Source organism: Protopterus annectens, chromosome 14.part0 (assembly GCF_019279795.1).
Source record: "Protopterus annectens isolate FY-2018-M chromosome 14.part0, PAN1.0, whole genome shotgun sequence".
Lineage (NCBI taxonomy): Eukaryota > Metazoa > Chordata > Ceratodontiformes > Protopteridae > Protopterus > Protopterus annectens.
In genome coordinates, this window is record NC_056748.1 from 170,202,663 (window position 1) to 170,230,649 (window position 27,987).

The 27,987-nt window shown below is 40.2% G+C and overlaps 1 protein-coding gene across 1 annotated transcript in view; it reads right to left on the minus strand.

Annotated features, from left to right (window-relative positions):
• The window catches only part of NHLRC2 (NHL repeat containing 2), a 2,274,872-nt gene that overhangs the window by 467,466 nt on the left and 1,779,419 nt on the right, over positions 1-27,987 (minus strand). The window contains exon 8 of the mRNA XM_044055938.1: positions 25,464-25,586. Within this exon, the coding sequence (XP_043911873.1) occupies positions 25,464-25,586 (123 nt within the window). The remainder of the gene's footprint in view (positions 1-25,463; positions 25,587-27,987) is intronic.

Here is a 27,987-nt window from a genome sequence, read left to right on the forward strand (position 1 = left end):
ATATAGGGTTACCACCTGTCCCACTTTGTGAGGGACAGTCCCTCTTTGGGCAGTTGTGTCCTGACAAAAAATATTAAAAATGCCAAATGTCCTGAGATTGTAGGACATAATTATTTCCTATATTTTATGTAATAGTTGCATAAAACAGTTATTCTGTATCTAAAATACCTAAATGTTATAGGAAACAGAATAAGCAACTAAAATGATACAAGAATAAGCTTTTATTTAGGCAAAAAAGTTAAGTTCTATCCTTTGTACTGACCATGTGTATGTGTCGGCTTGTAAAATCTGATGTTTGTACCGAAAATGTCCCACTTTGGCCATTTGAAAAGGTGGCAACCCTACTACCATATGATCTACATACCATCAAACCTTACAAATGAAAAACAGAAAATACCATTGAATCAATCCCCATCACGGCAAAGGGATTCCCCTTCAGTAAGGAAACACAGTGGCATTACCATCCAAAGACAGAGAAAGTGCTCCCCAGGGGGACACACGCTTTATTTCTGTTTATACTAATGTATCTCCTCTGTGTTCACTGAGCTCATTTGTTCTATGCGTAACTTAATATCACCATTATCAATCAGAAAGCCAAGCTTGCCCCACCCACCTAATTGTGTCCAGTCAAACAAAGTTAACAGGTACTGTGATCATGATGTTGGAAGCCAGGCTTCTAGAATATTCCTTGCATCACATAAAATTACTTTATTTGTTTCTTTGTTACTTAGTTAAGCAGGTAAGCAGATTGGTTAAAAGACCCTTTTCAGCCATGACCCAGGTTCAGACAGCAAAAAAGAAAAATCACAAACAGACATACAGATAACCATTTCTGATACAGTACATAATATTTAAATAATACTATTACAGTATTAGTAACCTGGTTATAGAAAAGCGAAAGGCTGAGACTAAAGAACACTTGAATACTATAGACTGTCTATAGTCACAGAAATATCACAGTAAATGTTTTAATTTTAAGTACTAGCAAATACTATTAAAAAATTAAAATAACATTCCTCAAAAAAGTAACCTTTTCTAGTAACTGCAAAAATACAAACATGGTTCTATAACAAACCTTAGCAATGCAATAGAAAATTACAGTTTTACAATAAGGATGAACAGCAGGGGCGGCCCATGCAATTGGACTGCCAGACTGCAGCCCCCCCAGCTGTAAAATAAAGAAAATAAAAGAAAAATAAATGATAAAAAAATTTCAAAAATCACGGACTTTCGCACATGCGCACTAGTCCGGAATGTTGCTGAGACAGTCTGGAGCATGCACAGACTGTTTCAGCAGCAGTCCGGACTGGGAAACATGTAAGAGCAGAGCTCCCAGAAGTCTATGCAGTTTTAACTGCATAGACTGTCGCTGGGAACAGATCAGACTCGGACTGCGACATCGGCAGGTTGGAGTCTCGTCAGGGATCTCACATGGTGGATGTTCTCCAGGAGTCTCGTCGGGGATCTCGCGTATGTGCTCAGACATGCCAGCTATGGATTTAATGGCCCAGCTAGATGGATCGTGGATAGCTATGGAAGGTAAGGGGATGAAGGGTCATGGGATCTACATCACGCTATGGAAGGTAAGGGGACAAAGGGTGATGGGATCTACATCACACTATGGAGGGTGTGTGTGTGTGTGTGTGTGTGTGTAAATGCCCCAGTTGTTATATACTGGTGGCTAGAACAAACTCATGGTGGTGTGGCAGGCTTGAACCCTGTACTTCGTATGCAGGTGTTAAGGACCTGAATTCCCCACCCACCACCATTTGTAAAAAAATTGCAGATTTTTGCCTCATATTTGATCTGATCTGTTCCTCATAATATCTGTGGTTTCTAAATGTTGCAATGCTTGATATCTGATGGTGCAATGGTAGCATTGTTACCTCCCAGCTGCAGGTTCTCAGGTTTGATTCTTGGCTGGGGTGCCTTCTGTGTGGGGTCTGCATCTTCTCCCTGTGTTTGTGTGGGTTTGCTTTTGTGTCCTCCCATGTTACAAAGACATGTCTCCATTATTTTTTCCTGGGCCTCTGCTAAAAATTGTTTTTTTGTTCCAAGTCAGACTGTCCTGATTAACAAATGTTAAATAAAATTGACAGGCATTTGAAATTCAGACTTCAGCTTTCTGAATGTTTAATTCCTTACATATTTAATGGTGCAGTGGTAGCATTGTTGCCTCACAGCTATATGTTTTCTGGTTTGAATCTTGGCTGGGGTGCCTTCTGTGTGGAGTCTGCATCTCATCCCTGTATTTGTGTGGATTTGCTCTGGTGTCCTGCCATTTTACAAAGACATGTGTCTACAGTATTTCTCCCTGGGCCTCTGCTGAAAATTGTTTTTGTTCCGTCAGAAGTAAAATTGACAGGCATTTGAATTTCAGACTTCATATTCTTCAGAAAATACATAGTAACACAACCTTTTATTCTAGCAATTTTCTAAGTTTATAAGATGAATATTTGAAATTTGTCCTTATTTTTGGGACTGTATTACCCCATTATTGGCTTTGTCCAGGTTTTTTGTGCTAAGGTTGACAGCTATGGCAAGAACTGAATTCACTGAATATGCTTGAGGGCTGTATTCTCTCATTACTGGGTTTGTCCAGGTGTTTTGTGCTAAGAGGTTGACAGCTATGGTGAGAACTGAATTCATTAAATGATAGCCATTTAAGTTTCAGTCTTCCGCTCTTTCACAAAGCAGCTGATTTGGCATAGTGGTATGTTGCTCTGACTGTTTTGCACAGGGACCTTGGCAGTAAAATGTATGGTGGTAACACAGCATTTTTCTTTCACAAAGCAGCTGATTTGGCATAGTGGTATGTTGCTTTAACTCTTTTGCACAGGGACCTTGGCAGTAAAATTTATGGTGGTAACACAGCATTTTATTCTAGCAACTTTCCAAGATTATCCAATCAATGTTTAATGTGTCCCTGGTTTTTGGGCATTTGACCCCCCCCCAATAAATTTGGCTTTTTCCAGATTTCTTGTGCTGTGAAGTTGAGATGCAGTTGAGTATTGACTAGATTTTACAAGGAGCTGAGAGCTGCAGGGGAAGAGAAGTTTAGTGCTTATGCTAAGTCAGCTTGCATTGTTAATAGCACAACAGGTTGTGTACTTGCTTTTGATGCAGAAGGTTGTTGGTTCTACTCCCACAAAGGGTGAATGCTGCCGTACTGAAAAAGTTAAGATACTAACTATGAGCCTATTATCAGTTTGCTATCCATTTCCTATTGCAATATTACTAGCTTATCATTTTTAATGTAATATAGGCAATTTTTTCCTCAGGGGCATCAGACACTTTATTTTCGATGAAACCATGAAATATAAAGGTGTTTGCTAGCAGCAACCTCTTCATTAGTTACAGATTTATTTAATGTGGAATTATTTAGATGACTTTTTTACTTCTTCAGAGATTGTGCATATTTACTGATAATGGTGGACTGTATAATTGTGCATATTTACTGATAATGCTGGACTGTATAATTGTGCATATTTACTGATAATGGTGGACTGTAGAAGTTTGAGTAGACTTTTTGATGGAAATGTTCTGAACTGGGCAGTTTTGTCATTATGGGTGCATGCATTTTGTTTCATTGTTTACTGGAAAGATGTTCTGAATTGGGCAGTTCTGCCACTGGTAAAATGTATTTTCTTTGAATGTGGGTTTCAATGCTGTTTCAATGAATGTGAGTCTCAAGGGCAGAGAAGTTTTAATGCTAGGTTTGTTTAGCAGATGTCTTAGTGTTTCTGCTGTAAAATGCAAAATAAAACTTTCAAATGAAGTCCAAATCATCATAGAAGTAAATCAGTATGCACATTAGTGTTTATGGTAAATAGGGTTGCCACCTTTTCAAATGGCCAAAGTGGGACATTTTCGGGACACACATCAGATTTTAAAGGCCGCCACATACCCATGGTCAGTACAAAGGATAGAACTTTACTCTTTTGCCTAAATAAAAGCTTATTCTTGTAGCAGTTTAGTTGCTTATTTTGTTTCTTGTAACATTTAGGTAGTTTAGATACAGAAATAACGATTTTATGCAACTATTACATAAAATATGGGACATAATTATGTCCTACAATCTCAGGACATTTGCCATTTTTAATATTTTTTGTCAGGACATAACTGCCCAAAGAGGGACTGTCCCTCGCAAAGTGGGACAGGTGGTAACCCTAATGGTAAATAGAGTGAAATAGCCAAGTAATGGATCATTGGAATGGCTGCAGGGGGAGGCTCAATTTGACCATGATTTTGTGAGGGGGAAGGGCGGCAAACTTAAAGACAGCCCCAGCTGAACTATTCCTCCCAACTGTCCAGATTTTCAAAGAATGAATAGATTTTTGCTTCTTATTTTTGGTTTGTTCCTCATAAAATTTGTGGTTTTCTGGCAAATCATTTAGGAATTAAGTCACTAAATAATGACACACTGAGTTTCAGACTTCATAACCTTCAGAAAAATGCATGCTAAAGTAAGACCTGTTGTTCTATCAACTGTCTCAGTTTATACAAGAGCAATTTTTAGTACTGTTTATATGTTCCCCCAATATATTTGGCCTCGTCCAGATTTATTACATTAACAGGTTGAGAGGTGCATGCAAATAAATTGCTTTATAGAATTAGGCATAGCCAAATCTCTCAACTGTCCCTGATTTTGGCTCAAAATGTTGCTGTTCCCCCTAATAATCCCTCCGCAAAATAGCAATTTTGGAAGAAAACATGGAGGGTTTACAATTAAGAAATAACTGTAATAATCAGAGTTATAGATTACTTTTATTTCAGAAATGCATGTAGATTCTTTTATTTTGTCAGCTGCTCAAGTTAGCAGTACTAATATTAAAGTGTCCCTTCTTTGGCAGGTTCCCAGCTGTATTGTGTGGCTATTTTATATTTTTACATCACATTTTTAGTCCATTTTTCATAAAATTGTTTTTTTTTTGGCAAATTAGTGACAAGTCATTAAAGACTGAAGTTAGAAAATAATGACAGACATTTGAGTTTCAGATTTCATACCATTCAGAAAATTCATACTAATGCAAGACCTATTCTATTATCTTTCTAAGTTTATAAGAGCAATATTTAAAAATTGTCCTTATTTTTGGGCCTTTGTCCCACTTCTTTGTATGGCTTTGTCCATTTCTTGCTCTGAGGTTGAGAGGTATGACAAATGTGTCAGGGCCATCACAGTCAGCCAGAGACATTTCAAATTGTGACATACTTGTTGCACCCCACTCCTCCATGTAGTGACTCTGGATGTGTCAAAGCAAGGCAAGGAGTAGTTATGCAGTGTAAATGTGCAGAGTATCCCCCCCCATCCAAGGTAGACACAAGTACTAGAGTGGCTTTTCATCTGTCCTTGATTTTTGCAGAATGGTCTGGTTTCTGTCATATTTTTTGTACTGTTGATTTATGCTTATTACTCAAAGTGCCTGTTGCTCGGTGTTTAAGTAGCAATACTTTAATGACCATCAGGTAAGATTTGCTGAGATCGTAAGATGCAAGTAAGCTTTAATAAGCATACTGTTAAAGAATTGCCAACATTGAAAGCCTTTCTGTTGTTGCCATGTAGAGAATACTTAACTAGATAATGTATAAGCCTTGGGTATTGAAATGCGTATGACAGTATTTGTAATAAAGGACAGATTACATTACTTTAAGAAGCTCATTACACTTGGAGACTTCCAGTCATCTCTGCAGGCTTTACCCGTAAACTAAACAGAATGCCAATCGTGTGGTCCATAACCTGTACAGTAATCCTTTTAGGCAATGTATCTTGAGCTTATTTCTTGTTTGCTTTTCATTTTTTACTTTGATCATGTTTTCCCCATGAAACAAGTAGATAGCTGTCAGGCAGCAGGTCTTTTTTTGGATAAGAAACATTTCTACAAGTGGGGGCATCAGAGATTTCTACTTTCAGCATGTTACTTGGTACTTTAATAAAGCTGAATATAAATTATAATTAGAACAGCAGTGCAAAAAGTGGTTTGAGTTGAGTGCTGCTTGTTTTTCTTATACTTGATTTTGACTGGCATTCCATTAATGCATTTAAAAAGTAATTTATTTTTTCATGCCTCACAACCTTTTGTTTCCATCTAGATATTAAGTAAGCTGTCATGCAGCCAATGCATTGAAATATTTTTATTCTTCTACACTTCATTTTGTCTTGATTAGACCCTCATAATGACGGTTTGGCACCCAGGGCAGTGTATTTAGTTAGTTTTTGTGGTTTTGAGCACAGCTCCTCCCCTTTCTAGTTGGCGACACCCCTTCCCATTGACCCCACCCATTCAGCTGTCTCCTGCAGCCCCCCTTTGATTTGAAGTCACCAGCCGCCACTGATGAACAGTACTAAACAACGGTTGGATGACTTACTGACTATTATTGGTAGTGTAAATCTAGACTTACAAATGACGATTGCACTTGTGCAATTGGCATGTCTTGGAGATCTGTTGTAACATATATTAATGGCTGGATTGATGAGAAAATGTTATGCAAACTGCAAATAGGACACGTTTAGGTAAGGAAATATCTACTGTCTGTAAACATCACAACTCCTATGAAACAAGATGATGTCACTGACAACATTAGAATTCTGGATACAAGTATTCAGCATTCTGAGGATTCAGAGCACATAGGAAATAAAGAAGAAAGACAGGATACGGATATGGATACAGAAGTTCACAACAAATAACAAGGAAAAAAAGAAACTGATAAATGTCTGTAAAGCAGAGAATACATACTAAAAAGGACCCCGCTTTATTATGTAACACACAGATTACAGGGAATGATACCATTTTTCTATCAGAGAATCTTCCGTATACAGAAAAAAAATAATTTTTCCAAAAGAGAAGGCAGAAAAAGAGGAAAGAGGCAGGTGAAAAGGAAGAAACCAAACTGAATGTAAAAGGAATGAAGAAAATTACTGTAAGAAAAAACATAAGAAATACATTGACAACATGGCTCAAGCTGTGGATGTACAAAGCCAGCTGGATGAGAACTATATGCTGTAAATGTAATACACAATGAAAACAGTGGGATTAATACGGCTAACAGTGATGAAGATCATTCCTTTGTAATAATGATACAGCAGATATTATTGAATTAGAAGTTGAAGATTCTTCGGATCTGGTCATGAAAGATATTCTTGTTATTGGAGATTCAGTTATTAGATGAACTTATGCTTACATTTGCACAGAAGATAATGAATACTGAATAGTGTTATGCTTGTCAGGAGCAAAAATAGAGGATGTGAGGCAGGCCTTAGAATGTCGTAATGTAAGGATGTACGGATCTGTTTTTATTCATGTTGGTACAAATTATCTCATCCACAAGGACTCTGTGACTGCTAGTAGGGAACTTACAGCCCTCTTAGATAGTATAGCTTTTACAGGTGTTAGGACATATTTTTCACAAATCCCATATAGAAAGGAGAGTCATGTCACCGTGAATGAAAATATTTTTTGGGTAAATACCTGAATGAAAAACAAGTCCGTTTTAAAAAATAAAAATGTGTAGAGCATCTGAGCATAATTTTAGGCACATGTATTCAGGGTTCCCCTTCAAAACATCTAATTCTCATAACATCAAAACTCAAACCACTGAGGCCATAACATTGAAAACCCAAAACACTAAAAACTCAGAAGACTGAAACTTTGCATCATAACATTGAAAACTAAAAAGCACATGTAAATATCATCCCCTCCACCTATGACAATACCAAACTAACAAACACACTTTTTTACTACGTTTCTGCAGGGGGGCAAGCCCCCTTGTACCCCCCATGTGGGGTGCTCTGCTCCACCCCATAAATTAAAAATACCAACTCTGAGATCACACTACAGTAGAAAATCGTTAATTTCTTAACCCCACTGTATTGCAATCACCACACAGAATGTACACATAATGTCTAAATCACTTACCTGTATGGCCTAAAAACACATACATATTGGCAAAATAAACACTATAAAAATAATATAAATTCCTACACTATATAAATAATAACTATATAGATAAAAACTACAAAGTCTTATAGTGATACCACAAGATTAACAGATTAAAATATAACATTTACATGTTTGATGATACAATGTTATGAAATTCGATGTTATGAGTTTCCAGTGTTTTGGGTCTTCAATGTTATGGTCTCAGTGTTTTGAGTTTCAATGTTATGAGAATTAGATGTTTCAAAGGGGAAATGTATTCAGACATGATGATGTCCACTTGTTAAGATCAGAGAAGAGAATTTTTGAAGCAGATTTTTGCAAATTTTTGTCAAACACAAGGCAGAATTTTTGCCAGGTCAAAAATGTAACAGGTCACAGACAGCAATATTTGATGCATCTCTGACTAGTGTTAATGCTAGGAGCATTAATAATAAAGTTTTTATATTGGAAAATTTGCTATGTTCTCAGAAGGCTGATGTTATCATTTGTGAAACTGTGAACCAGTTCTGTCAGGGTATAAATGTATTTATTGCAACAGACATTCAAAAAAAAACAGGTAGAGGTGTTATGATAGGAATTAAAGATTGTCATGAGACCTGTGATTATTACATGTTCAGTGATAACACCAATACTATAGACTGTGTAACTGTGACACTGAAGACAATCCTGGAACATATAACAATTGCTGGTGTGTATAGGCCACCAAAGTTAAGTACTAATGACCGATAAGAATTGCTACATTTCTTGCATGAAACACAAAAGGGAAGAATAATAGTGTCTGGGGACTTAAACTGACCAGAAACAGAGTGGAATAATATTGATTCAACAACATTAGTAAGGAAATTATTCACAACTTACGTTCAGGAACAACACCTGCTCCAGATTGTTAAAAAACCTACCGGGAAATGGAACATGCTAGACAATACGGAAACCTTACTAAGAAAACAAGCGTGAGTAAACTGGAAAGAGGACAGGACAAATATACTACAGGTATCCATGGATGTGAAAATGTAAGTTATTATGAAAGACTAAAGTATATGAACTTGTATAGTGTCTCATACAGATATTTAAGAGGAGGCCTTATTCAGGCATATAGGGCATTTAAAGACAACTACCTCTGTGAATGTTTGAGGTTATCAAAAAGTAGTAGAGACTCATCAGCCAACCTATTTAGAAGATTCTATAGGAATGAGAAGTGTACTAATTGGCTCTCTGAGAGAGCAGCTGATGTATGGAATAGACTACTATAAAGCAAGCACCAGTTTGGATATTTTTAAGAACAGTGTGGACACTAATTATGGGAACAACTGTTTTGGTATATAGGCAGGATAGAAGTGTATGCATGTATGTAAATAAAAGTACAGAGCCATAGATAGGTTAAGTGGCAGTGTGGGCAGTCCCCCAGACTGATGCCTTCCCTCAATCTAACCTTAAGGACAAAAAAAATGGCCTTCCAGAGAAAAAGAGTTGATTGCTACTACAGTTACTAACACACTAAGCTGCTAAATAATTTAAGGAGAGATTGTATTGCCCATAACATCTTAAAATGAATTGTATTTTATTTGTACCTGAGCGGTAACTGCCTATTGTGCCCCCCCCCCCTAACAGCTTGCACCCATTTTAGCTGCCCCCTTCAGCCTTCCCTAGTTATGGTTTTGAAAAGTCTCAATATGTCATCAAATTAATTTTATCACTTAAAACTTCTGAAAATTGTTTATGTTCAATATCCAGGACTATCCAAACAATGCACTCTGAATATTCCATCTTTGTTTATCACAGCATATCACAGAGCTGGACCGTTAGTGTCTTTCTCCCTTTCCCTGAAGATCAGTAATGCATCACTGTTTTCCTTCAGAACTGCATACAGAAAAATCCTGTCCATTGCCAGACTTGCATCTGGAAAAAAATTCACTTCAGCTAGAAAAAAAAAACATTTGATAAAGCAGCTTACAACATCAAAACAATCTTTTAATCTACGTATATGCAAGATCTCAAGAAACTATGAAACTTATTTATCATTGTCAAAAATATTCTTGTTTCCTCTCCACAGATGTCACCAGACTGCCATAACTCAGACAAAACCAAATCGTTAAAATGCCAAGACTGAACTTGCAACAAAATACTTCATACGGCTACTAGTCCCAAAATGGGTAGTAGTGACATCCCTATAAACTCTTTATGGAATTCATTTTTCAACCAGACCATTTGACCAGCCTGTCTTCCCATAAACCCTCTTCCCTTTCCAGATCTCTAACCATACACAAATGAGCCTTTCTCAGCTTCTCCTCTAAGTCAGCTAACGTTGATGTTAGTATTGTTAGCTTTCCTTGGCTGTAACTAACTTGTCTTTTCAGTGTTTTGCTTTTCTGTTGCAAGGACAAAATGATGGTTGCCTGATCATACAGCAATATAACTGCACTGGTGTGACTCATGTCTATTTTAGCCAGAGATTGTGACAATTTGCTGTTCCCCTTTGCAATTCAGCTAAGACAGTCTCCAACAATATTGCCATCACTGTTAAAAATGCACTAGTACCCGGTGCCTCCTCTGCACTACCAGCTATCATCTTCTGGGCTACCATGTAGATGGACTACATACAGCAAAGTCTCAAGTTTAGTTATCAGTGGTTTTGACCATATTAATCCCACTAAGCCTAGGGCTTATTTTCAGGAGTGACCTGGGGTGTTATTCATTATGACTAGGGGAAATTTTGCCAGGACATTACAAAAATTCCCCTTACTCTTTGACTTTTGGGTTGGGGAAGCTGACAAAATGGAGAAGAACACGGATGAAGAGAAGGTATTTACAGCGGAAATGGACAAAAAGAGAGAGAGAGAGAGACAGATGAAGCACAGATTAGATCATCCGACAGTCAGGAATGAGCTGATGATGTACTGCCCAAAAAATGCTTTATGAAATAAATGTGCAATGTGACAACAGTCAGAAATGCAGTGACATAGATGAAACAAATAAATAAATAAATAACACTACCACTGCCTGACAAGGAAAGTATTTGCTCTTTTTCACTGGTTAACTTTGATGTGGAACCTGTAACAAAACAGAAAGACGATGAAGAAGCTATAAAGGCACTGTTTGGGGCTAAATGAATGTGACCAGTGCACAGCAAACCTCTATTGTTACCAGGCAAGAGTCAGGACAGCAGGAAACTACATACGAGTGCAGCTGTTATGGGAAAAGATTTTGGAGGGTAACGCCTAGCAAATCATATCATTATATTAAACAAAAGCAGCGATACAAATAGTTTATAAATGATAATGCAATAGCTGGACTGTTCATTTGGGACTTGGTAGTCTTGGCAGTGAGTCCACTGGGCTTTACAGGTGCAAAAATTAAATTGTTTACCCATCTGGGCTTCACAAGTGCGAAAATTAAATGGCTAAGCCATCTGGAATTACAGGCATTTTTGGATGTTACATTTAATTATACAAACTTGGCAGCAAAAACTGAAAAAACAAACATAAATATAAAAAAATTTTGCAAATCAGTAAGCATCCATTCCTATTTAGCTAAAAGAATGGAAGCTGTAATGGACATTAAAATGGAGAGGATTATGGATAGGGAGATGGCAAACATTAGCACACTTCAAACTACAAATCTTTTAAACAATGTCAACATTTGTGGATGCAGAGGGATTCTTAAGTATGATATGCAACCTAAAGCTTGTTATTTTTGTGGATAATTTGGACACTTGCATGAGAAATTATACCTCTAGTTATACAAAGATAACATTAGTAAAAATTGACAATAGACTTGTAAGTAACAATACAGCCCAGACAGTGGAAGTCTGCTAAATACTTTGTCAATGAGGCAAAAGGAAAGACAACAGAAGGTTGAAATCCAATTGACTTAAATAATCATGAATGATCACCTATCACAGCACAGCTTGTGAATGAGTCCCAAGCAAAAATAAGGTTGAACTGTCCAGTAAGATGGATTAAATGTTTTTTCTTACACAAGTAACTACACTGTTAGGGCCTCCTGTAACGCATTTGATTTAAAAATTTGGAAAGTGGGTTTGTCCCAAAGATATGGTGAAAGGCCATCATAACACCAATGTACATAGTACCTTCTACCAATTCATCAAAGTACAAACCAATAAGTATTTTATGTACATTAGGTAAGGATTTTGAAAGAGTCCTTTGAAAGCTATTGCTTCCCAATGAGGCTGGAATTAGTGAAATCTGACAGTATAGTGTTTGTTCAGGTAGGTCAATAAAATACAAATTAATAAGTATATAGTACAAATTTAATAAACATATATCTGTTATAAAACACCCAATAACAGAATATCATGTGACATTATTTGTTTATGCAAGGCAAACATCTCTGAGTCATTTACACAAACTGGAATCTTCCATACTGTGAAAAGGTAGATGACCCCAGCAATAGCTACTGATAGAGAATCGCACACAAAGATTGAGGATATAGAGTCATATCCCTTTCTGAATGACCGAGGTGCTCTTCAGAGGTCTGTTTGGTCTAGTCTTCTTTAATATTTCCATGACTAAGATGCGAACATTATATACCTGCTGGGTATAATAGTTTGCAGATGAAGCAGACAGTTCTATAAACGTGAAGCTTATAGACAGGCCTCATAATACAAATATCTTACACTATTAGTGAACAGTACTTAAGTTTTGGGTGAAACACTGACACTACTGTAAGAAAATGTTATACTTTTTAATTAGGTGTTGTTTGAGGACTATTACTTCAAGAAATCAGAAAATACTCCTACAATTATTTAGAAGAGGGATAAGATCAGTTATTCACTAGTGCATTAGTTTTTTCCACACATATTATACTAAAATAATGTTTACAATGAAAAAAAAAATATTATACTAAAAGACTGAATGCATTAATGCTGCATTATTTATACTATTGATTAAAAAGTCGGGATTTGATTTGGACTTTTCCAGCTTAGATTGAAAAACTGGGACCTATATTAGGTGTCAGCATTCTACATCATGACAAGTGGAATAACAATGCTAACAATTTACTGTACTGAGAAAAATATAATACATCCACAAAAAGAGATCTTTTCTATTTTAGATTTGCTACATTATGGAACAGATTACTAATTTATATTAGACAATCCAGAAATTGGAAGCAATTTAAAACAGCAATCAACTGTGACTTTGGAACTTTAATCCTTGACACAAGGTCTAGAGGGTCATGAGTCTCTAAAGACATTGAAACACTGTGTTTCTGGACTAGGGGGAATAAGGCTGATGAAGACGATGTTCTCTCTCTGTCTCTCTCTTTCAGTTTCAGACTTCATACAATTCAGAAAACTCATGCTAATACCAAGGCTGTTATTCATCAACTTTCTAAGTTTGTAAGAGCAATAATTTAAAATTGTCCCTATTTTTAGGTCTTTGTCCCACTTTTACTTATTACGTTGTCCAGAGTTTTTGCACTAAGAGGTTGAGAGGTATGGTGAGATGACCGTACTGAATGGAACCTGTCCGGTGAAGGGCGGCTGGTCTAGGGCTTGGATTGGTTTTTAGCTTCTGGAATTTAAGCCCTGCATTTGAGCAGGTTTCTGTTTCTTTGCACATCATGCAGCATGTGCACTGCCATGCAACTGTGTGCCACAGCCGGACAGATTAAGTCAACAATTTTCCCTTAGATACAGCTGTAGCACATTAGTGTAGCCCTCATCCTTAGTACTTTCCCCGTCAAAGAAATACTGCTAGTGAGCTGTAACCTATTACACCACCAGCAAAAAAACCCTGGCAGAAATATCCATCCACTGAGCTTCTCCTTGAGTGATCCCCTAGTGACAACAGTCTTCAACCTAGCATTATGGACAGTTGAACCACTCTTGTTTCTCCTACCAACCTTGTTGACTTGGGTCTTTTGAGGGAGTGTAGCAATTGCCTCATGTACACCGACAACCCTCAGAGTGTGAGAGATGTATCTACACCAAGAAATTTGAATCCATGCTCTCTCGCACTCAAAACAGTAACAAGGAAGAGGTTGTCACCACAACCACCACTACACATGCACATAGTACCACTACTCATACACAACGTATGCATCCAACCCAAAAATCAGCATACATGGAGGTTCCCTCAAAAAAACTACCAAGACACCAGAGACCTCCAAAACACAAGACTGCTACAACTAACACAGTTCCCACAGCACCCATGACACATAGCAACCCGTGTCTCACCTACCAAGAGGGCGTAGCAACACCAGTGTCTCATCTACCAAGCCCGTAGGTCGTAGCAACACCAGTGTCTCATCTACCAAGCCCGTAGGGCATAGCGACACTGGTGTCTCACCTATCAGGCCCGTAGGGCATAACAACACCAGTTGTCTCATCTACCAAGCCTGTAGGGCATAGCAACACCACTGTTTCACTTGCCAGGCCCGTAGGGTGTAACACTCAAAAAACAAATGTTTTAGTCATTGGAGATTCAATAGTGAGACATGTGGATGTCCCACTCACCAGGCTGGACAAGGAGAAAGTCAATGTCAGCTGCCTGTCTGGTACCAGGATTCGTCAGATCACACATGCACTCAGGTCTTGCAACAAAGTGTACCATTATGAATCTGTCATGGATCACGTTGGAGTGAATGACCTGAGATGTACCTCACTGGACTACATGAAGAGAGACATGACTGAGCTCTCTCAGTACATGTTCCAGGCAGGTATGTCCCTAGCCTTGAAGAGCATACTACCCTCACCTAGAATGATGCCACAGTATAAAAAAAAATGATTGCTTTCAATAACTGGCTTAGTTTTTGGTGTCACTCAAAGGGGATCCATTTCCTGTCAGCCTGGGTAGTCATAGTTGGCAAATCTTGCTGCTTTGCCAGAGATGGTTTGCACCTGGCACCTCTAGGATTTCATCTGCTGGCAAAGGCTCTTGCCTCCCCCGCAGTGCCTTTTTTAGGCAAAGTCTCGAAACAAACTTACCGATGTGAAATATGTCAATCATAGCAAAATAAGGGTCGTGCTCCTAAACACTAGGAGCTTAAACCAAAAACTGCACACAATTGAAGCCCTTCTATCACTGGAAGATGTACAAGTCTGTGCAGTCACAGAAACCTGGTTCAAGGCCTCAGAGAGTACCCCGGCCTTGCAAGGCTACAACACCTTCCACACCTTCAGACTGCAAAATGAATGTGTGAGAATCAAAGGAGGTGGTGTTTATATCTATATTAGAGATAAATTCATCTCCCAGCTAGTTAGACTGGACAACTCCATGGAGTTACTCCAAGTTCAGGTTACGGTGGTGAAGACCCCCGTTCAAGTCACAACCAGCTACAGATCCCCTCCATGGGTCACAATGTGCACAAAGCCTACTTGACCAAACTGTAGACAATCCAAATATTACTGAACACTCTGGGTATGGGGAATTTCAGTTATCCAACCATCAGCTGGAAAGCCTACGCTAGCCCTAACATACTAGCGCAAAAGTTTCTTAGCTTCGTTAACTCAAATGCTCCGGAGCAAACTGTTCATACCCAGACAAGAGGAACAACTATATCTGTTCATCACTAATATGTCAAACAGATGCACTATCGTAACTGTTGAACCCTCATTAGTTAAACCTGACCAGTCACCTTTGACCTGACACTAGTACCAGAACTCACAAAGGGTGAAATCAGACTAAAAAACTTCATCAAGGCAAACTATACCCTCCTAGATGAGATATAAATAAAATCTGAGTCCCACCCCCAGCTGGAAGTGGTAACTACAGTGAAGCCCTATACAATCACTTTCATAAGGGTATAGACTCAGCTGTACCAAGAAGAGTCAAAGCCAGAGCCCCTAGTAAACAAAAGCTACCATGGTGGACATCCAGCATCAACACACTTTACAATGAATGTAAAACGTTGCTGTCCATCAAAACAAAGGTGAGACCCCGACAATGGAAAAGGACCCTCCTCAGCCTCAACAGGCAAATAAGACAACTTGTCAAATCCTCTAAGGGCTGCTTTGAGAACAATGTAGCTACCACAACCAAGGAAAACCACAAGGCCTTTTACAGTGACATACACAGACTATGTGCAGAACTAAAGACTAACGGTATCACATTCATTGACCCCATAGAGATAGAAAACCTGCTAATGGATAGATTTGGTGAAAATTTGACCTACCTATCCCTTCCAAATCTTTCAAAAACCTTGCCCCAAATTCCCCTCCCTACTCTACATATCTGAAGAACAGGTAATCAAAGCCTTGTCCAAGGAAAAAAAACACAGCCTCTCTGGGACCAGACGCCATCCCATGCTGTCTTCTAAACAGGTTAAAACATCAACTAGCATCACCATTAGGTACCCTTTTCAATCATAGTCTAACCACAGGATTTGTTCCTGCAGAATGGAGAACAGTAACAGTTATTCCCCTTCACAAAGGTGGCCTAGCAACAGACCCAGAGAATTACAGACCCATAAGTCTAACCAGCCTCATCTATAAGGTCATGGAACATTATCATTATGGGCCTCATAAATAAACGGTTCTACATTACTTGATCGAAATTTCACAATCTCAAATAACAAACACAGAAACCCAGTTAAGAGAAAGTGCACTTTCGCAAAAGCCGATCCAAAACAAACTATTTAAACAACCCCCCCATGTGAGGGTTGTGCCCACCACACCCCCCTACTTAAATATACTAACTCCGAGACCGCAATACAGTGGGGAAAATTATATATTTCCTTATCCTCACTATAATGTCCTTCCGTGAATCGGCTTTTGTGAAAGTGCACTGTCGATGTAGTGCACTTTTGCTTAAGTGGGTTAGATCATCTGTTTATCACAAAAGTGTGTTTTTGACAAACAGAAGTAGACCCAAATAAACACATAGGCAACCTCCAAACCATGGATCTGACCCAATTTGGTCTTGTCAAGGGCAGATCCTGCCGGTCAGACCTGGTGGATTTCTTTGAAAATGTGACCAAGGTCATTGACAAGAGCAAATCTGTGCACACAGCATACCTCGACTTGGCAAAGGCCTTTGACACAAACACACACTCAGTCATTACCGATAAACTTTGCAAACCAAATGTAAACCCCTTCATTGTAAGATGGGTTGCTAACTGGCTCACAAACTGGGCACATACTCTAGCAAAGTGGGCGACTCCCCATGAACCAGGAGACCTGTTACCAGCGGGGTGTCAAGGGGTCAGTGTTGTTTGGTATACACTTCTCAGACGTTCAGGTCAAAACTAAGAGGTTGTGGCTGACCAAGTGTGCAGACAACTGCAAAATGGGTGCAATTATTGAATCCCCAGTCCAGGAAGGTCTTACACAGACCAATGACTGGTGTCTTAGTCACGGTCTCAAAATGAATGCAAAGAAAAGCATCATCAGTCCTTTCAGCACAAACAATGTCCCTTCACACCGTCAGATTAACAATACCTTAAGTACCCATAAAGTGGTAAGGATCTTGGGTTCACAAGCTGACCATGGCCTTAACTTTGACCACCATGTGTCTACTGTACTAAGGAAGGTTTTTTAGTAGCATAATTGATTAGTAAAGGCATTGCCTCAAGAGCAAAAGAGGTTATAAGCCCTCTATATTTGGCACTAATCCGGACCATAATTGAGTATAATGCTCCATTCTGCATACAAAGCATCTGTAGCAACTGGAGACAGCTTAGAAGTTTCTAAAAAAGATCATCAAGGGGACTCAAGCACATTCCATACAAGACCAAATAAAGTCCCTGTCACTTGACTCTGTATCATATAGACTTCTCAGAGGAGACTTATGTCCGGCTTACAGAGAAATCTCAGACCCAAACCTAATGAACTTGCTGCATATCCATAAATCAAACGGGACTAGGGCCACCCATTCCAGTGACCTAAATATGGCCTACAATTTAAATAGGACATGCTGGAGGGACAGATTTATTTCCTGGCAACTGCTACCTTGTTGGAATAGGCTACCTATTCATGTGAAACAGAGCACCTCTGTTCAAAAGGAACCTGGATGAGTGGATAGGGCACCATAAATTCTTACGGGGAATACCACCCACAACCCTCTGGGACATGGAGAAGTCATTACTAAATGCAATCTTGGGTACTGACTAACATTTCTATGGCATTACATTGGGATGAAACTGCCAGGCTTGAAATTACCTCCAGGTTGATAGCCTGGTAATCTCCTTTCATCCTATGATCCTATAAATTCTGTTTCCACAATCACTAGCATCATTGCATGGTGCATTCATCTGGACTCCAAAAAATCGTCTTAGCAGGAAAACAGTGAAGGTGGTCAGCTTCCATTTTCGGACTGTATACAGAGGGGTGTGGTCTTTAATCACAAAGGAGATTTGGCTTCTCTCTGAAGACTGGCTATGACCCAATGACAAGTGTAGCCTTATTCTACACTCTCACTGGCCTGCTTGAACAGACTGACCAATAATTTTCACAAGAACAATACTAGTTTGAGTAAGAATACTGGCTCACTGATGGGTGGAAAGATCAACTAAAAAAAAAAACAATTGCAGATTTTTTTATGAAGAAATTGTGAATGTGCTGCCATTTCTCTTTGAGAACATATATTTGCCAGAGATAAACAAAGTAGTCCTGACAACTGTTTAGTACTGCTAAAAACTATGAAGGAAACATTTAACCATTTCACTCATAGTTTCATAGATAGGTACTAGGCTATTGGCCCTAGGGCCAATATAAGCCTAGCCAAAAAGGTACCCTGGCTTTCGCAACCCAAGAAAATTATTTTCCTGTGCCCCTGACGAGCAGAGCCACAAAGGTGATCCCCAGGGTAAATTTCCTATTTCCCATCCAATCATCAAAATTTTTCTTGAAGACTGCTAATGAAGACAATTTTTATTACTGCTCAATATCTGAGTTGTTTGGCTTCTGTTACATACCTAGAATCAACTGCATTACTAGCTGAGTTAAGTACAAACTTTCAGTGTTACAGATTGTACTGCATTTTATTTTTATTTGTTTCATCGAATATTGTGGTCTGTGTCTCTCTGTAGTTATTTATTTTTCTATTTAATTGTTTCATAGAATACTGTGGTCTCCCTTTGTCTCTGCAGTTAGTGGGGGCTATTGTGTTTCACTTAATTTATATTCAGTGTTAAACTCTTAGCCTAGAGAGTTTCTCTGTATTTATAAGTGTTAGTCACATATCTTTGAATTTATTACTGCTCAATATCCGAGTTGTTTGGCTTCTCCTACATACCTACAATCAATTGCATTACTAGCTGAGTTAAGTACAAACTTGAAGTGTTAAATATTGTACTGTATTTTATTTTTCTCTCTATTTAATTGTTTCATGGAATAGTGTGGTCTGTGTCTCTCTAGTTATTTATTTTTCTATTTAATTGTTACATAGAATACTGTGGTCTGTCTCTGCAGAGACATAGAATACTGTGGTCTCTCTCAGTGTTAAAGATTGCACTGCATTTTATTTTTCTCTCTATTTAATTGTTTCATTGAATATTGTGGTCTGTTTCTCTCTGTAGTTATTTATTTTTCTATTTAATTGTTGCATAGAATACTGTGGTCTCTCTCTCTGTCTCTGCAGTTAGTTTTCCACCCGCCCTCCCTGTTCGTGTTCTGGTATTAATCTTGGTGGCTTTGGAATTGTCTGCCCCTCCTGTAAATTTGTCTTGGAACACTCAACCTTGGTCTATCACATGTGCTCACTCAACTGAGTGCAGTGAGATCATATTTTGACTTCAGACACCCCTACCAGTCCCATCTGTTCAGCTCTATTCTAGCTTTATTCCAGTCTAGTGTCACTAGCTCATTCCACCTAATACAGAGAAAGCATTTGTGAAGGGCAAGCCACTTAGGTTCTTAATTTTAAATTATCTTCTCTTTCTCCTTTCTCCCTTTCCACTTTCTAAAAAAATTTTTTTTCTAAGCTTGTTTCTTGCCTTTCCTGTAACTAGTCTAGTCCAGATACAGTTTTGCTGTAACCAGGACTTCCTGTAAGCTTCTGAGCACCTAAAGCCTTTCTGTGTTGGAGGGAAGCCTTCTAGCTTATCAGTGGGGGTGGTAAGCACTAGGTAGCCTATCTACCACAAAAGTGGTTTCTGGCCCAGAATTTGTAGTTTATTGGCCGTTTGGGCAGTTGTTCTGTCTCTTTCAATTTTCTGGTTTAAAAAGCCTGCTTTGGCATTTGTTTCCCACCTTTCCTGTATTTAGTCTAGTCCAGATACATATTTGCTATATCCAGGACTGTCTGTAAGCTTCTGAGCCCCCAAAGCCTTTCTGAGTTGGAGGGAAGCCTTCTAGCTTATCAGTGGGAGTGATAAGCAATAGGTAACCTATCGACCACAAGAGTGGTTTCTGGCCCAGAAATTGTAGTTTATTGGCTGTTTGGCAGTTTTTCCATCTCTTTCAACTTTCTGGTTTAAAAGCCCATGTTTGCGCTTGTTTCCCACCTTTCCTGAAACTAGTCTAGTCCAGATACAAATCTGTTGTATCCAGGAATGTTTGTAAGCTTCTGAGCCCCCCAAGCTTTTTCTTTGTTGGATAAAAGCCTTCTAGCTTATCAGTGGGAGTGGTAAGCACTAGGTAGCCTATCTACCACAAGAGTGGTTTCTGGCCCAGAAATTGTAGTTTACTGGCCGTTTGAGCAGTTTTTCAAACTCTTTCAACTTTCTGGTTTAAATGCCCACGTTTGCGCTTGTTTCCCACCGTCCAGATACAGATTTGCTGTATTCAGGACTGTTTGTAAGCTTCTGAGCCCCCCAAGCCTTTCTGTGTTGGAGGGAAGCATTCTAGCTTATAAGTGGGAGTGGTAGCCTATCTTCCACAAGATCCAGGTACAGATTCTTAGTTATAGCACTTTAAGTTGCCTATTTGTGCTCAGTACTTGTTAAGAAGAAGTTGTTAGCACTAAATAAGCTACAGATTACAACACTCAACCTTCCTCTTTACCTAGAGGAAAACAGTTTTTGTTCTTACTTTCCTCACTTGCTTAGAGAAAAACAGCTCTTATACTCACTTTCCTCACTTGTCTAGAGGAAAGTAGTTTTTTATTCAGGAATGTCCAAGGGTCAGCTCCCAGTGTTCTCTCCTGTCTATCTGATGAATCTGGGCATCTTGGGGCAATATAGCAATTGCCTCATGTACACAAACAACCCTTTCCTCCTACCACCCAACACTGCAACCTGTGAGAGATGCACTTATCCAGCCAAACTGGAGGTAAAGCTCTCTCCAACCAAGACTGAACTTGACAGTCAAGAGGAGAAGGTAAACACTTGCACCACATCACACTCATCACATAGTCCCACTAAACCTACACCACCAAAATTCACACGTAGAAACACAAAAACATTTGCAGAGGCTCTCAGTAATAATCTGCTAAAGCAACAGAGACCTCCAAAGCAGAAAAGCAAGCAACCTCCACCCCCCCCAACACAACCCAAATGACACACAGCCCACAGACTCAGTGTGCCAATAAACCACAGCCCATAAGGCAAAACAATGTACCCAACACACTAGTCATAGGTGACTCTGTAGAAGGCACACTGATGTCCCACTCACCAGGCTAAACAAGGAGAAGGTTACTGTTAGCTGCCTGTCAGGTGCCAGGATATGCCACATAACCCATGCACTCAGGTCACTCCACAAGTACCAATATGACTCTGTCATTGTCCATGTTGGTGTGAACGACCTGAGATGTACCTCCCTGGACTACATGAAAAGAGACATGGAAGAGCTCTCCAAACTTGTAGCCCAGCCAGGTTTGACCCTAGCCCTGAGTAGCATCCTGCCATTGCCCAAAATGATACCGCGGTACAAGCACAAAATGATTGACTTCAACAATTGGCTAAGCTTCTGGTGTCATTCTAAGGGGATCTAGTATCTGTCTGCCTGGGACGACATGGTCGACAGACCATGATGCTTTGCCAGAGATGGCCTACAGCTGTCGACCCTGGGATTCTGGATACTGGCTAAGGGTTTTGTTGACCCTATAGTGCCTTTTTAGGCAAGGTTCAAAAGCCAAATTCACCACCATAACAGGAACAGGCAAGCAAAAACTGAGGGTAATGCTACAAGTCTAAATCTCAAAATGCACTCACTCGAGGCACTCCTTAAAATGGAGAGCATCGATATCTGTGCAGTGACTGAGATCTGGTTCAAGGCTGTAGACAGCACCCCTGCATTACCAGGATATAACTCATACCACACTTTTCGGCCATCTAACCTGGACCAGAACACCAAAGGTGGAGGTGTGGCCATATTCATTAGGGATATCCACACCTCCAGGTTAGTTGTGCAGCGTAATGCATCCAAGGTTAATCAAGTGCAACTAACTCTGGGCAAATCTGCAATCCAAATTGTAGCTTGCTACAGATCCCCCAGCATGCCCCTGGATTCCCACTCCTCTTTTCTTGATATACTGGAATATATTAGGGTTCAACCAAACACCCTAATAATGGGTGATTTCAACTACCCCACCATTAACTGTGAAAACTACTCATGTTCCAACTCCTTCGCTCAACGCTTTCTGGAATTCATAAATTCCAGTGCCCTGGATCAACTTATCCACACCCCCACCAGGGGCAACAATATCCTAGACCTAGTCATTACTAACATGAGTGACCGGTGCTCCACACCTGAAGTCAACTCCTCGTTGGTCATATCTGACCATAAGCTAATCACCCTAGATATCCACATCCTGCCCCCACCCACCATTAAGGAAACCATGGTAAAAAATTTCTCCAAAGCCAACTTCATGCTTCTTAAGACAGAAGTGGCGAACGTTATGACACCCATGCAGATGGACAATACAGTTACGACTGCTGAATCCTATACAAATGCACTCTATAAGCACTTACACAAGTGCATAGATCGTGCCATCCCAAACAGAACCAAGATGCTATCCTCCAAAAAAAAAAAAAAAAAGAAGCCAATCTGGTGGTCCCCTGCTTTAAACATACTCTACAACAGAAGGAAGAAACTGTTGCAAAAGAGAGTAAAATCCCATGAGTGAAGGATCACCCTGGTCAGCCTCAGTAAGAAGCTGAGATCCGTTATAAGATCCTCCAAAGCTAGCTATGAAAAGAAAATCACCACTGATTCTAAGGGCAACCACAAAGCTTTCTATAGCTATGTCAAGAATCTCAGTGGCAACATCCAGCTCTGCTCTGAGTTACAGCACAACGTCACGAAAATTACAGAACCAACTGATATTGTCAACATCCTGGCAGATAGGTTCAGTGCCAACTTTACCCCCTCTCACCCCCTAAAGGGCCCATATCAATACAGGAAGAATGCAGAGTCCCTGTAATCACATAAATGCAGGTAAAATCTGCACTCTCTAAAACCAAAAACACAGCATACATGGGACTGGGCAACATCCCAGGCTGCTTTTTACATGAACTTCAGAACAAACTGGCTCCCCACCTAAGCACAATGTTCAATCATAGTCTCACATCAGGCTTTTTGTCCATTGAATGGTGCAGAGCAATAGTTATCCCACTCCACAAAGGGGGAGCCACCATTGTTCCTGGGAACTATCGCCCTATTAGCCTGAGCCTGGTCTGCAAGGCCATTGAACGTATCATCATGGAACTCATAAACAATGACATTGGTAACCTCCAAACTCTGGACCCCACCCAGTTTGGGTTTGTGAAAGGCAGATCATGCCTTCTGAACCTGATCGACTTCTTTGAGGCAGTCACCAAAGCCGTAGACGAGGCTAAGGTGGTTCACACAGCCTATCTTGACCTTGCCAAGGCTTTTGACACCATCCCCCATTCTGGAATTATAGCTAAACTCACTAAACTAGGTATAAATCCCTATGTCACAAGATGGGTTGCCAACTGGCTCACTGGCAGAAACCACACTGTAAACATTGCAGACTCCAAATCTGACTTCAACCAGTGACAATTGGAGTACCACAGGGTTCAGTCCTGGGACCTCTCCTGTTTGGTATCTACTTCTCTGAAGTACAGGCTAACACAGAAGGCCTTTGGCTAATGAAGTTCACAGATAACTGCAAACTAGGAGCTATAGTTGAGTCCCCAAATGATGTGGACATCCTACAGAAGGGCCTCACTGAGACAGATGCCTGGTGTCAGAGACATGGCCTCAAGCTCAATGCCAAAAAGTGCATTGTCATCCCCTTTGGTAAAAACTCTGTACCCGTGAACTACCACATAAATGGCAGTCTACTTAACGCCGAATGTGTGATAAAAGACCTTGGGACCCAGGTGGACAGTAGTCTCTCTTCTGATAATCACATCGCCACAGTAGTCAGGAAATCCTTCTATGTGGCACACCTCATCACAAAAGGTTCTCATCCAGGAAAATAGAGGTTACTGTTCCCCTCTACTTGGCACTCATTAGACCCATTATAAAGTACAATGCCCCTTTTGGAATGTACCTCACAAGACATCTGTAGCAGCTGGAAAGGCCACAGAAGTACCTCAGAGATGATTGCCTACCTCAAACAGATGCCCTCCACTGACTGTCTCAAAAAACTCCAGCTTTACTCTGTAGCATATCGTCTACTCCAAAGAGATCTCTGCCTAACATATAAAGCTATGTTAAACCCAGAGGTGTTGGACATGCTACACCTAAGAAAACCCAAGTCCCTCCGAGCTACACGCTCTAGGGTTCTAAACCTTGTCACCACAATAAACAGGACATGCTGGAGGGATAGATTCCTGTCCCAGAGACTTCCTATACTCTGGAACAAGCTACCCATCTATGTCAAGCAAAGTTCCTAGGGGCACAGGAAATTAATTTTCTTGGGTGGAGTAAGCCAGGGAACCTTGTTGGCTAGGCTTACTTAGGCCCTTGGGCCAATAGCCTAATACCTACCTATGAACCTAGGAGCCTAAGAGCTTTGTTTGATACAGATAGGTAGTTTGTTCCAGAGTATGGGAAGTCTCTGGGACAGGAATCTATCACTCCAGCATGTTCTGTTTATTGTGGTGACAAGGTTTAGGTCCCTAGAGAGTGTAGCTTGGAGGGATTGGGATTTCTTTAAGTGGAGCATATCCAACAGCTCTGGGTTTGACATAGCTTTGTATGTTAGGCAGAAATTGCCTCTGAGTAGGCGATATGCGACTGAGTAAAGCTGGAGTTTTTTGAGAGACTCTGCATAGGGCATCGGTCTGAAAACGGTAATCCTCTTTGTGAGGTATTTCTGTGGCCTTTCCAATTGTTGTAGGAAAGCTGCAATACAGCTTACATGTTTGCATTACTGTGTTAACGAGTGTCTGAATACAGTTTCAACCAAGGTGATGGCACTGCTTAAGGTTCTAATGACAAAAATGCAATTAGCATTATAGCAATAATTTATACACGTTGTCAGAATACTGATAAACACCACATCATAACTAAATATGAGGGTTAAAGCTGTGCACTGTAGTTTCTGTGGTACTGGGTTAGATTCCTTCAGCCCTCATTTGCCTAGTGTCTAACTTTGAGCAAGTCATTTAACCAAACAATGCTCCTTGCCACTTCTTGAAGGGGACTGTGTGTCCAGTGAGTCTACCTGGTAAACAAATGGGTATTATTATTATTATGTGTTTAATTAAACTTACCTTATGGTTATAAGAATCCACCACATAAAGGAGGTTTGTTTGATTATTCCAAGCTACTCCAAGAGGATGTTGCAGCTTTGCACTGAATCCTGAGCCATCCATGTCACCATATGCAAACAAATTCTGCAAAATAATGAAAAATAAATCAAAACAGTGTACTTTGCATTAGGCCAACTTAATAACAATGTATATGCATTTGTTTGAAATCAATCTTTCAAATTATGCCAGTTAAGGTAGCAGCAAATAGAAAATAGACCATAAAAGTATGCAACATCCTCAGCTACACTACCCAAGGGAACAGGTCCTGGTGCTACTGTGAGGTACATCCAACATCGCAAAGAAGCAGAATGTACGTCGGTCATAAAGTGACAAGGGGTATAAAGCAGACATTGGCACATACCATACCTCAGAAATGAATGCCACAAAAAAGCACCAGCCTGATCTTAGGTAAAGAAAATACATCAGCAGAAGCCAGGAAAGCATTAGGGGGAAGGTGGGGAGAGTAATACTCCAGCATAGAGAAGAGAAGGGCATCAATGGTTATGGTAAGATTTTACACAACAATCCTATGCCCTTCTATTCATATGCTGCAGTATTCATAGCATGAGTGGGAGTACTACAGCTCATGCAGAAGAAGAATTGATTGGAGGAGCAGAAACATTCTCCGCAAACCCATGCAGAATAGTCCTGGCAAAACCAGCTCCGGACCTGGAAATGCCATCTAACTTATACTGTTTCGTGAAGGCATGAACAGAACACCAGGTAGCCGCTTCCAGGGTAGAACAGGTGTCCAAACCTTTAAAGAAGGCACCAGAAGAAGACACTGCTCTAGTGGAATGTGCCCTAATCGGTGAGGGGAGACTCTTCCCATGAGACACATAACAGAAGGAAATGGTTTTGGAACTCCAAGTGGAAATAGTCTGCTTGGAAACAGGCTAGCCCAGGGCTCTTGGGTGATGGGAAACAAACAGGCAGTCAGATTTTCAAACTGGTCTGGTTTTATCCAAGTGGTATCTGAGTTGCCTGTGCACATCTAAAGTGTGTAGGATCTTCTCACTAGAGGACTGATGAGCAGAGAAAAAGGCTGGAAGATTGACAGACTGAGTGATAACTCATTTACCACCCTGGGCATAAAGGAAGGGTGAGTGTGTAAAGAAACCCTATTCCTGTGAAAAAACGTGAAGGGGGAAGAAGACATCAGAGCTTGTAACTCAAGACACCCTTCTGGCAGAAGTATCGGCCATGAGAAGGACTGTTCCAGGAACAGTGTTGTAGAGAAGCAGAACTTGCTGGCTCAAAAGGGGCCAGGGTAAGTTTTTCTAATTTAAAGTTGAGATTCATAGGAGAAGGAACTGGTTTCCTTGGTGGTCTTATGTGAAAGACACCTTTTAAGAAAAGTTTAACTTCCAACCTGGAAGCTAAAAGGGGAGACACAGGCAGACAAACAGAGACAGCAGAAAGGTGAGCTTTTACTGAGGAGTATGACCGTCCACTCTTCAGTAATTCACACAGGTAGGACAGGAGCACTGGAGCATCCACTAACAGTGGTTGTAAATCCTTTTTAAGACCCCAGATGGACAACCTTTTCCATCTGAAAACATAGGATTTCCTCGTTGTGGGTTTTCTGGCCTCCTGCAGAACTTGCAGCACGTTCTCAGAGAAAAGGTGTCTGAAGGGAATCAAAACACCCACAGGGTCAGTTGTAGAGCTGACATCTGTGGGTGTACTAAAGTTCCCTTGTCCTGTGTGAGTAGTTCGATTCTGTGGGGTAACTTGTGGTGATTGCCCTTGGTTAAATGCAGAAGAAGGGGGAACCAATGCTGTCTTGGCCAAAAGGGAGTCACCAGCAAAATTTTTGGTTGCTCTTGTTGGATTTTCAACAGGATCTTTTGGAGAAGCAGGAAGGGGGAAATGCATATAGAAACATTCCTTCCAAAAGAAAGACAGGGCATCCACCTTCCATGCCAAGGGATCTGGAATCCTGGCACAAAACTTGTGTTCATGGGGGAGGCAAGAGAGATCTACCTGAGATATACCCAAATGATGGACTATGTCCAGAAACACATCCCTGTATAACATCCACTTATGAGAGTGAGGCATGAACCTGCTCAATGTGTCTGTCACAACATTCTGGGTCAAGGGTATGTAAACCACTTGGAGGGAGAGTTGACTCTGGACAGATAACTCCCAGGTCTGTAAAGCCAGTTTGCACAGGAGGTAGGACGTTGTCGCTCCCTGTTTGTTGACATACCAGAGGACTGTGGTATTGTCTGTAAACCATCTTAAAACCCCAGGGGAAAGAGATTTGAAGATCTGTAGAGCAAAAATCAGGGCCCTCATCTCCTTTATACTGATGTGCTCCCTTTTCTGGGCTGGAGACCAGATACCTTTAACTCTTCACGAATCCATGGTTGCTCCCCATCTCATATGAAGCATCTGTGTACAGCTCCTGAGGGAGAACAGGTGGTTAAAAGGGAAATTCTGGATTCCTTGAAACCTTTGGATCCACCAGTGTAACTCCTTT